At 40.3% G+C, this 12,286-nt stretch overlaps 1 protein-coding gene across 1 annotated transcript in view; it reads left to right on the top strand.

Moving 5' to 3' along the window:
• Nucleotides 1–12,286, top strand: part of trabd2b (TraB domain containing 2B) — a 430,972-nt gene that overhangs the window by 185,146 nt on the left and 233,540 nt on the right. Inside the window, exon 3 of the mRNA XM_063064307.1 lies at nt 6,513–6,659. Coding sequence (XP_062920377.1) covers nt 6,513–6,659 — 147 coding nt within the window. The remainder of the gene's footprint in view (nt 1–6,512; nt 6,660–12,286) is intronic.

The following is a 12,286-nucleotide window of genomic DNA, read 5'->3' as shown; positions in this document are numbered from 1 at the left end:
TCCAAAGTACAGTGCCAGTTGTTAATATGGCATGAGTGAGGCGTACTAATTAGAAAAAGAAAACTTGGGTCTGGGTTTCATATACAAATGAAATCTACATAGGAACAGATCTTTTTCTGTTCTAATTTAAGACTCAGTGACAGTAAAATCTGCATGTTTTAAGCAAATTCAGATGTACTAAATACTTTAAAGTACGAGTCTTTTTTAAAATGATAAATGTGAGTTGTTTCCTTGCATTAAACAAATCCATCTGTCCAGGGTTCAGACCCAGTTGTGGAGCAACACAGTTTGAAAGTTTTTTTTATTTCGCTGTGTGGGATGGGTCAAGCTTCACTTTCCTTCTGATTCTTCACTGATTTTGTCATTGATGAAATATTCCAGTATGAACGTATTCCATGTCTTTGATTGGCGTATATTTATCTAAGTCATGTCTAGACGAACTAGCATCAGAAATTTGGCAGCTCTCGGGATAATGAACAGAGAAAAATAAAGTCAGAATAGTAAGATATCACGTACGGAAGGCACCAGCTTTGGTCTTGGCTTTGTTGCACTAGCTGAACCAGCAGGAGGATAACAACATTTAGCTGGAGAAACAGGAGTCCCCAGAGGGGAGCGGCCCATTATGTTTTTTTTATCATTCTGATTGCTATTCTGTTAGGAAATACACTTATCTGACAAAGATAATGCATGGGCCACCCTTGGATTGAAAATATTGAAAATGAGTCACTGAAAGTTAATATGTCAGTAGAACGATCAGTTAAGAAGGCATGTAATATGTTTGCTTTTATTGTAATTTGAATTGAGAACTGAAGATGACCATCTGGGATTATATTTGGTCTAACTGCCATCCAAGGACCTAAATAACCCTTCCAGATTAGACAAGGATTCACTTGCCTCTCCTCAAGCCTGGTCTACTGCATTTGGTGTTCTCCGTGTGGCCTCCCCTACATCAGTGAGAACATAAGATCATAGAAATGGGAGCAGAAGTAGACCAGTTGGCCTCTTGAGTCGGCTCACCATTCTGTAAGATCCTGGGTGATCTGGCTGTGGACTCAGCTCCTGTGAGTACATATTCTCCCAGGTGACTCAATCTCCATTCATAGGCTAACCACCTCATCTCCAGAATCAACCTGGTGAACCTCCTCTGCAATTGCCTCCAAAACCAGTACATCTTTTCTTAAGTATGGAGACCAGATGTGCACGCAATATTCCAGGTGCAACCTCATTGGTACACTGCATATTTGCGGCATAAGCTCTTTCCTCTTAAATTTAAACCTTCCAGCAAAGACAGCCAACATCCCATTTGCTTTCTTGATAACTTGTTGCACCTGCAACCCAACCTCTTGCAACTCATGCACAAACCCTCCCAAGTTCCTCTGCAACAAGGCATGCTTCAAACCTTTACCATTTTAATAATAACCTAACCTTCTATTTTTCCTTACAAAGTAGATGACTTCATGTTAACCCCACATTGTGCGCCATCTGCCAGACCCTTTCCCACTCACTTAAGTCAAGTCAATTTCAAGTTTAGAACATAGGACATAGAAATCTACAGCACTTTGTGCCGACCATGTAACCTACTCTAGAAACTGCCTAGAATTTCTCTAACACATAACCCTCTATTTTTCTAAGCTCCATGTACCTATCTAAGAAGCACTTAAAAGACCCTATTGTATCTGCTTCCATCGCCACCACCGGCAGTACATTCCATGCTCCCACCACTTTCTGTGTGAAAAGCTTACCGCTGACATCCCCTCGGTACCTATTTCCAAGCACCTTGTTAGCCATTTCAGCCCTGGGAAAAAGCCTCCGGCTATCAGTGCCCCTCATAATCTTATATACCTCTTGTCATTTCAAACCATGAAACAAAGTCCCTCTGGACCAAGATGCACAACACAGTACATATAACTCACACACAGAACATAAAATAACATTACCACAAATGAATATATATAGTGGATTCTGGTTAATTGGGCCATTGGTTAATTGGGGAACCACTTATTTGGGAGAACTTTTAAAGAACAAAAACTAAATCAAGAAAATAGCTGGGATGCTCTTCATTTATTTGGGTCACTATGCTGTTTAATTGGGACACGAGACTGTAAATGAACAGTTTCTAACTAGTATCAGTCACATGCACTTGTGTGTTTATTAGACACCACCGTGTTTAGAGCGAACAGTTTTTAAGTAGTGCCACTTGCATGTTTCTTTTCAACATGCAGTGATTTTTGTCCTGATAGTTGGTGAGAAGTAAGTATTAAGAAAATTTAGAACTGTTTCGCGCACAGCAGTTTCAAGCATTAAGACTTGTAGACGCCAGATACAGCCAGGAGTGAAAATGAAATGATTTTACTACATCATCAAGTTAGGAACTATGAAGAATTTCAAGGTATCAATGATCATCTTGAATGTTGCAATGAAAATTAAGATTTGGAGGATACACTTGTTGAATGCCTTGTATGAAGACAGTCCGTTATCTGCATTAGAAGTTTGTGCTGATATTGTTCATTTAGAGTCAATCAAAAGAACATATCAATGTACACTAGATGAATTCCTCCACTGATAACTATTACAAACTAATACAGTTTAATAATACTGCAGTTGTATTGGTAGTGTTCTCATTTGTTCTGTATTTCATTGAAATACATAATTTTGTTACTCAGTTAAACGGTAGTTTGTCTTCTCTATACCATTTAAACTATTTCCATGAATCTGCTGCTAATTGGGGCAGCACTTATTTGGGCCCAATGTGGCCTAATTACAGGAATCCACTGTAATATGTTACATTTATGTACAAGTTAAAAAGTAAACAGTATAACGCTACTGGCACTTCATACATGGTAAGACCTGGGTGGTGGCAGCAAGTTCAGTCGTCTCATGGCCTAAGGGAATAGGCTGTTTCAAGATTCAAGATTATTTAATGTCATTTCCAGTACACAAGTGTAAAGGAGAACAAAATAATTGTTACTCCAGATCCAATGTAGCACAAAAATATTACAGTAAGATAAAGAACACATTAGCTGCAAAATGCCATTAACATAAATACATAAGATAGCTTGTATACATTGATTGTATGTCCATAAAATGACGGTAAGCAGAGGACTGTATCTGTATCTCTCTGCAGACTTGCACATCCTCTGCACAATTTGCTTTTCCAGTCACTTTAATGCCATCAGCAAACTTAGATACACTACGCTCAATCCCTCTTCCAAATTGTAAAAGTATACCATGAACAGTTGCACTGACCCCTGTGGCACCCTGCTGACCACCGATTGCCAACTAGAGAAACACCCAATTATCCCATGTCTGCCCTCTCTTGATTAACCAACTCTCTTTCTATGCTAACACACTACCACCAAATCTATGCATCCTTATCTTCTGGATATGGATGCCTTATTGAATGCTCTCTGCAAATTCAAGTATAGTAAATCTACCTATTCTCTTTGTCCACTGCACTCATTATATCCTCAATGGAAGCCACTTTCAATATACCCAATGACTTGGCTTCAACAGGTGTCTATGGCAATGAATTCCACAGATTCACTACCCTCTGGCTAAAGAAATTCCTCCTCATCTCTGTTCTATTCTGAGGCTATGCTCTCTGGAGATGAGGAGGAATTTCTTTAGCCAGAAATTTCCATAGATGTGGCCTGATCTGCTGAGTTTCTGCTGTATTTTATGTGTGTTTCCTTGGTAAAATACTTGTGTTTTTGAATATTTAGTCAAAGGCCTTCCTTGTGTGCTTTGGTGAACAAGGCAATGATGGCTCAGGGTTCAGCTTCCAGATGCAAATATGTGCAAATGTTATCTGTGTACTGTAGATCAATAGTTAACATTAGAGTGAGCTTTGTTCTTAAGTGAAGAAATGTAGATTGAACAGTTCACCATTCATCTTGTATATTAGCTTCATTGCAATGGGATTTTGTTTGAAGTGAGGCCCATATTGAGATGAGAAATAGTGAAAAAGATGGTGAAAAGGCCCTACTTTACTTTATCCCAGTATGCAATGGAAATGGGCTCCTGGGGGAATGGTTATTTAATATGACAGCTTGTAGAACAGAAATGAATTGCTGGAACCAGCCACATTTGAGAAGCGTTTTCCAGACCCAATACCTTCAAAACAATCCACACTCTGAGTTGCTGAATACTTTTTATGACCTTTAGATTAAGGAAAGCATCAGTGATGGCCTTCCCTGTCCCTGACAGTAAGGAGACCATTATATAGGCACCACAGGTGATTTCATCTTCTTTTTTGAGGATGATCCCATGGCATAACCTCTAAGGCCTTCTTTTTGATTTGACCTTTGGTGGGATGTTACCTGTTGCACAGATACAGAAAATGCTGAAAGCACTTAGCAGCTCAGGCAGCATCTGTGGGAAGAGAAACAGTCAACCTTTCAGGTCTGAGAGCACTTGCCAGGAAAGAGAGGGAAACAAGTAAGTTTTCATTAACAGCGAATGTGGAAGAGAGTTGGAAAGAACAAAGGGAGTATATCTGATATCTGAGAATAAATGGATTAATGGCAGACAGCTGCAAACTCATTAAGCTTCTTTGTGTGTGGAGTTGCATATGGTGAGGTTGTTGACCGTGCCCAGTAGGTGGATATGTGATTAAAATTATGTCACAATGATAATGGCCATAAACGTAGTGAGGTGGCTGAGGATTTAATTCTATGAACTACCTCAGCTGTGTCTCCCTGCTCCAGGTAATTTCCAGCTGCCTTCCACTGATGATTATTTAGGAAAGTAACTCCGCCCATGCAGTGCATAAGCCCTCACAAGTGCATCAGGTACAAAGTAGAAAGAGTGCACTGCAGCAGTTTAAATTTCAAACTATGATTTATGGAATGTCCATGCTTCAAATATGCGTGATGGCATGATTCTGCAATGACTGTGGCACTGGAATTTGAGAACATCTTTCTCTTCCCATGCCTGATGGGAAGATGCGTTATCTCTATATGTAAACATCTACGGTACATATCGGTAGCATATTTGACACAGATATGTTACATTTTTAAGAACATTCATACAGATGGCATTGTCTACCTCTGTGGTTCAAATGACCAGTAAAGCCTCTCTTTCAAAATCTGTAGTTTATTCTTGCCTATGAAGAAAAGTCATCTGGATGATGTACAAGATATCTATCTACCTATCTATATATAGACCGTGCCCAACAGGACAGACAACCAATCAATGTGAAAAAGACACCAAACTGTGGAAATATAAAAGAAAAAAAGACATAATAATAATAATAAATAAATAAGCAATAAATATTGAGAACATGAGATGAAGAGTTTAAGATGGCACTGGTGAAACACAGTGACGACTTGTTGGCAGCAAAAACAAATATTAACTACTTTATTACTCACACTTTTTCTCAAATGATTAGTGCAATCACTGGCCTGTAACTTCTCTTTTGGATTTGAGCCTTTAAATTGCCCGTATAACCTGGCATTTTTGTGGTGTGAACCAAAGTCTTGAAGGTGCAGGACGGTTTCGGAGAAGTGTGTATGGGCTGATTCAAGGCAGTCGGGCCTCAGAGCAGGCAACGAGCCAATGCTTGGCTGCTGGAGCAGACCTGGAGGCAATTCGAAGCAGCAGAACTGAGGTGAGGCAGAGTCGAGGCAGTGGGTCCTGGGCCCGGGAGCATATCAAAAGTGCAGGGCCCAGGTCTGACAGCAAGAAGCAACCTGCCATTTGGCTGATTTAACCACGAGGCCACATTGAAGAGGTCAGGGTATCAGGGCCAGGGGCTAGGAATGGGCTGATGTTCAGCTCGCTGTTCTGTGAGGTTTACTTACCTCTATGCTAAACTGAGGCTGTGGCCTGCAACTAATGCTCTCCAGGACTGGTTGTAGTGATGACTGGCTTCGTGGCTGTACACTCACTTTGGTGATCTTCAGTTCTGAATGGTGCTTTCTTTTATTGTTTGCATGATTTTGTTTGGCACATTGGGTGTTTGATGGTCTTTTTTTAATGGATTCTATTGGGTTTCTTTGATTTGTGGCTGCCTGTAAGACAAATCTCAAGGTTGTATACAGTATACATATTTTGATAAAAAAATTTACTTTGAACTGTGAAGAGTCCTTGAAAGTGAGTCCATAGGTTGTGGGAACAGTTAAGTGACGGGGGCGAGTGAAGTTACTCGCACTGGTTCAAGAGCCTGATGGTTGAGGGATAATAACTGTTCGTGAACCTGGTGGTGTGGGCTAAGGCTCCTGTACTTTCTCCCTGATGGGAGCAGCAAGAAGAGAGCATGGCTTGGGTGGTGGGGGTCCTTGATGATGGATGCTGCTTTCCAGTAACAATGCTCATTTATGAAATGGTCCCTTTATGAAATTTCCTTTCTAGTTTCAATCCTTACTAAGGTTTTCAACAGTAACACAGCTTCATGTCAAACCACATGTCTGTTCTCAAATGATGACTTGCCCCAAACCCAGACTGTTACAAATTCTATCCATTTCCAATTCTTTGTGTTCTTTACAAGTGTTTGTGTTTTTATGTCATTACAGGTTCTCTTTGCTTTAAACCAAACTCTCCTGCAACATGAGAGTCTCCGAGCAGGCAGCTTGCAGGCTCCTTACACTACAGAGGACCTCATCAAGCACTACAACTGTGGGGACTTGAATGCTGTCATCTTCAATCATGATACTTCTCAAGTAAGGAACCATAGCTGTTATTTTGTTGGCATTTTCAATCTTGTCAAAAGAACTGCAGAGAAAGGGTCAGTTAAAATGGAGGTGGTGGGGGTGGGGCCTTGGATTCAGATTATTCCACAAGATTTATATCAATTAATTGCAAGTTTATTATCAAGAGTAGAAGAAATTACTAAATTTAGAAGACCGTAAGATCAGTTTGCATTTTCTTAAACTACTAGGAATTATATCATAAACTTTTGGTTAATTTCAGTCAAACTCAGTGAAGCAAGTGTTTGTAAATCCTAGGCTGTTAATATGGATACTATGCCTTTTAATGTGAGCTCACCATTTTCAGTAGTGACACCAATGTGAAGCTGGCTCAAATGAATCTCAAAAATTTGCTGTTTTTGAGTACTATTTACTGGGTTTCAGAGAAATTGGACAACAGCCTAACAAACGTTACATGAGTTAGTGGAGCCTGGCTAAACCAGCATGGTTTCTGATTAGGTTACAGAATGCTCTGGCATTGCATGCTGGCTTTTGTGCTTGCTGTCAGCTCCCATTTAGGAGTATGCCTCAAATTCTTTGAAGACTGTGGAAAAAGTTTCTTTATTTGTCATTAGTTGAAAACAAGATAAGATTTTTTTCTCTCCATAATCAGTTTGATAATGGGAATATGATATTTTGTTGCCTGTAATTATAAAATGATTGTTTCTGTTGGATGTCCAGATGTTTGGTTCAGCAAACTGTACTGATCACATTTCCAAGGTTTTCACTGAGCTTCCAAATTTCTGAAATCATCTCCGGCTCCCTGCTCATGAACTTAAATTAACCAACAAAGATTTTCTCTTTAAAAAGAGTAGAAGGAAGTTGTGGCTGAGATGCAGAAAGCTTGTGAATAGGTGCTTGTGACTGTTTAGTCTTTGTGGCACAAGAAGAATGTCTTCCTCTGAGCTTGTATTTCAACTACTGTTTCATGTAAACTCATTGCAACAGAACCTGAATTCTCTCTATTTCTGAAGAAAGTTCTCCTGCCAGTTTCTTCCAGCAACTTTGAAGGCTTAAGAAATAAAAAAATATTTGCTCAGTAAATCATATTCCACTGACATTTTCCTCACCTCCCCTTCAGCTTCAGAAATTGTTTCAAAAGTACTTAATGGAAAATGTTGGTTTGGGGCCTATTTTATGATCATATCTGTCATATTTCAATTTTCAAAAAAATCCAGTGTTTTGAATATCATGTTTTTACCAGCTTTCTGACCCTCTAGAATACTGTTGGATTTGTACTGTGATTAATTGATGAAGAACTGAATTTTTAAAATTTACATAATTTACCCCACCTCATTGAACAATTATTTTCAATGTCAAGAGCTGCAATAACACAACTGCTTGAGGGTACACAGAGTGCAATGTTTTTCTTCACTAGAATCCTAGAATGTTTACAATACCAGAGGCTATTTGGCTCTCTACCAGAGCACCTCACTACTTCCAACCCTAGTCACTGCAAACCTTTCCTCACTGTATATTTATCCATCTTGTTCTTGACAGCCACCATGGAATCTGTCTCCTCCACATGTGCAGGCAGTTGATTCCAAGATCCAACTGCACACTGAGGCCGCACATTGCTCTAAATTCTCTGTTTTATACCCGTGCCCTCAAGTCTGTAACCTCTCCACTGTTAGGGAACAGCTTCTCACTATCCATTTGATCTGGACACCTCATATATATACTTCTATCAAATCTCCTCTCATCCTTCTATTTAAAGAAAACTGTCCCAGTCTCTCTACTCCATTTTGAACATGTATATAATGAAGTAATCCATCCACCTCTAGATGTTAAACACAAGAGATTCTATAGATGCTGGAAATCCAGAGCAACACACACAAAATGCTGGAGGAACTCAGCAGGTCAGGCAGCATCTATGAAAATAAATAAACAGTCAACGTTTCAGGCTGAGACCCTTCATCAGGACCAGAAAGGAAGGGGAAAGGCACCAGTAAAAAAAGGTGGGGAGGGGAGAGAGACATGCTAAACGGTGGAGCCTGGTGGGTGGCAAGGTGAAAAGCTGGAGAAGAAGGGATCTGATAGGAGAGGAGAGTGGATTGTGGGAAAAAGGGAGGTAGGAGGGGCGCTAGGGAGAATTGATGGGCAGGTGAGGATAGGGCAGAGTGGAGAATAGAAGAAGAGGGAAGGGGGAGAAAAAAGAAAAAAAGATAAGAAAAGTACTGGAAGGAGAAATTGATATTCATGCCATCATATTGGAAGCTACCTAAACGGAATATGAGGTGTTGCTTCTCCATCCTGAGAGTAGGCTCATTGCGGCAGAAATGAAGGCCGTAGACCGACATGTCAGAACGGATATGGGGACAAGATTTAAAACGGTTGGCCACCATGAAATTTCTCTTTTGGCAGATGGAGCGGAGATGCTCAGCAAAGCGGTCCCCCCAACCTGCATCGGGTATCACCAATGTAAAGGAGGCCATATCGGGAGCACTGGGTACAATACACAAATCCCAGCAGATTCACAGGTGATTGTTTTGCCACGTCTGGAAAGACTGTTTGTCACCCTGAATAGAGGTCAATGGGCAGTGTAGCATTCCTCTCACAGGGATACGTGCCAGGAGAGAGATTAGTGGGGAGGGATGAATGGACAGTCCAATCACAGAGAGTGCAATCCCTGCAGAAAGGGGAGAGTGAGGGAGGAAGTAAAGATGTGTTGGTGGAGGATCCCGTTAAAGATGGTTGAAGTTGTGGAGAATGATGTGTTGTGTACGGAGATTCATGGGGTGGTAGATGAGGTCATATCCCTTTTAAGGTGTTGAGAAGAAGGGGTGAGTACGTTTGTCTGGGAAATGGAGGAGACGTGGTGAGGGCAGCATCAATTTTAGAGAAAGGAAAACCCTGTTCTTTGAAGAAAGAGGACATCTCTGATGTCCTGGAAAGGAAAGCCTCTTCCTGGGAACAGATGCTGCGAAGACAATGGGATGGAGAAAAGGGAATAGCATTTTTATAGGAGACCGGATGGAAGGAGGTATAGTCAAAATACTCCTAGAAATCAGTAGGTTTATAAAAGATGTCAGTAGACAGTTGTCCCCAGAGATGGAGACAGATTGAGAAAGGGGAGAAAGGTGTCAGAAGTGAACCAAGTGAATTTAAGGGCAGGGTGGAAGTTTGAGGCAAAGTTGATGAAATCGACGTGCTCAACACGGGTGTATGAAGCAGCACAACCTGAAATGAGTCTAGAATATAGAAGAGTATCCTACAGAAACAGATCCCTTTGGCCCACAATATCATGCCAGAATAATTAAGCTAATGATGCCTAGTTGCACTAATCCCTTCTGCCTCCACATGCTCCATTTCCCTCCATTGTCAGTGTACTCAGGTACCTATCTGAGAGCCTGGTAAATGCCTCTATTGTATTTGCTTCCACCATCATACCCAGCAGTGCATTCCAGGCACCCTCAACTCTTTACGTAAAAAAACTTGTTCTGTACATCTCCTTTGAACTCCCCCTCACCTTAAAAGTCTTAGACATTTCAATCCTGGGAAAATGATATATGTGTCTGTCTATGCCTCTCATAATTTTGAGATATGATAGAAAAAACCACTGTGCTGACACATTGATGCTATCCTTGTCCACTATCATCATCTCTTATTCCATGATCAAGACAGTAGAAGTATATGGAGCTATCCAGGCTATGTTGACCTATATGTTGCAGGATTATTGAGGGCAAACTACCATTATTACAACATGTAAAAAAGATACTTCAAAGTTGCCATGGAACATGTCTAAGGACTGTGCAGTTTGAAGCTATATTTTCTGGAACCAAGGGATATCACTAGAAATGACATGTTTCTAAGCTAATTTCGCTCTGAACTACACAGGAAATCTTAAATTTTGTTTGGAGAAGTCATAATGGTATTTCAAGCAATCTTTCTAGCCCTAATCTCAAATTTTAACCTCAGTTTAAGTCATGTTTTTTCAAAAAAATTCTTCAGAATATAAAGGATATTAAAATAACAACTGATATTTTGCTTCTTACTCATTATGTGTTATTATCACAGTGTCAATATGATAATCCATATTCTTTAAATTTTAAAATTGTGCTGTTTGATTCCCGTAGCAGATGAGCATTCTTTAATGAGATTGGCTCCCCAAACAGAACAGATAATAAGATGACAGGTGCTAGGCACCAAGAGTTCCACTAAGCTGACAGCAAAGGAGATCAGAAAGGGGAATCTTTGTACAACTGCTTCAAAGTCAGTGGTGAGCACCATTTCTTCTCCACTGACTGGAGATTCTGGGCCATGGTGCGGAAGCTGTCACTAATGTATCTGTTACTGTCATTTTATTGTTGCTTAAAGGCATTAAATGCAATTTTAAAATATGACCAGTAAATCTTTCTGCTGAGTGTGACTGACAGGAATACTAATTTTATTCTAGCTATGTACTGTAGTTTACTCGATGTACGTCACCATTCAATCAATGTTTTGTTTTAGAAAAATTGGATTGCTCTGTCATTTTCCCCTGCTGGACTTTTCTTTCTCTGTTTCAACTAGCGTTTTATACAGTGTTTCAGGTCTACAAACTGTCTGGTAACTTGGTAATTGAACATATTTTATTGGTGAGTTTAGACAGTGAGAAGTACTAAATGCAAACTAACCACGTCAGAGGAAGTGGGTTGGGAGGGGATTCGTCCACACTAAGCCCGGTTTATTTCTGCAAGGACACTACACAATGCGGATCAAGACAAGGGAAAGCATGACTGATTACTTTTTCTTTCTCCTGCCAGGAATACTGAGCCCAGTACCTCTGACATTCATTAGTTCAGCACATGAAAGGACCGAGTACAGTTCTTTCTTATCCGCTAGACAGTGCATTTCCTTATTGAGCTATGTCAAAGCTTGAAGTAATGCCTTTTTGCTCTGCAATTTTTGTTTCAATTCCTTTAATGACATTGAGAAAACTGGGGAAAAAAACAGATTTGATTAGGGGACAGGCAGGGTTTCTCTTTGTTTCCTTGATTATATAGTTGATTGGGTTTGTATGGAATCCACCTTTCCATACAGGTGGAACCATTAGCATGACATTAAGATTGAGTGCCTCTGGTATGGATGCCCCCTGAGGCACGCAGCAGCAAAGAGACAACAGTGGAGACAAGCAAACTGGGATAAAATTAACCAAAACAAAATTTGAAATTGGCAGTCAGATCCATCTTTTAAAGATGACTACAGCACTATCAAATAGTTTTCTTGTTCTTAAATCATTCGGATGCCCCAATTGACGAATGAAAGGATCACTTTGAAGGAAATAATCTGGCCTTTTCTGGTTGGCTGCCAGTGACTAGTGATGTTCCACAGGAGTCGGTGTTGGGACCGTTTCTTTTCATGTTATATGTCAATGATTTTGATGGTGGAATTGAAGGCTTCTTGGCCAAGTTTGTGGACAATACAAAGAGAGGTGGAGGGGCAGGTAGTGCTGAGAAAGCAGTAAGTCTGCAGAAGAACTTAGAATGGGAGACTCGTCAAAGTAGTGGCATGTAGAATATAGTGTAGGGAAGGGTATGGTTATGCACTTTAGCAGAAGGAATAAAGGCATAGATAATCTTCTAACTGAGGAGAAACATCAAATATCAAATGTGCAAAGG

This window comes from Mobula hypostoma, chromosome 12 (genome assembly GCF_963921235.1).
Source record: "Mobula hypostoma chromosome 12, sMobHyp1.1, whole genome shotgun sequence".
NCBI classification, from domain to species: Eukaryota; Metazoa; Chordata; class Chondrichthyes; order Myliobatiformes; family Myliobatidae; genus Mobula; species Mobula hypostoma.
This window is presented reverse-complemented; position numbering and strand designations above follow the sequence as displayed.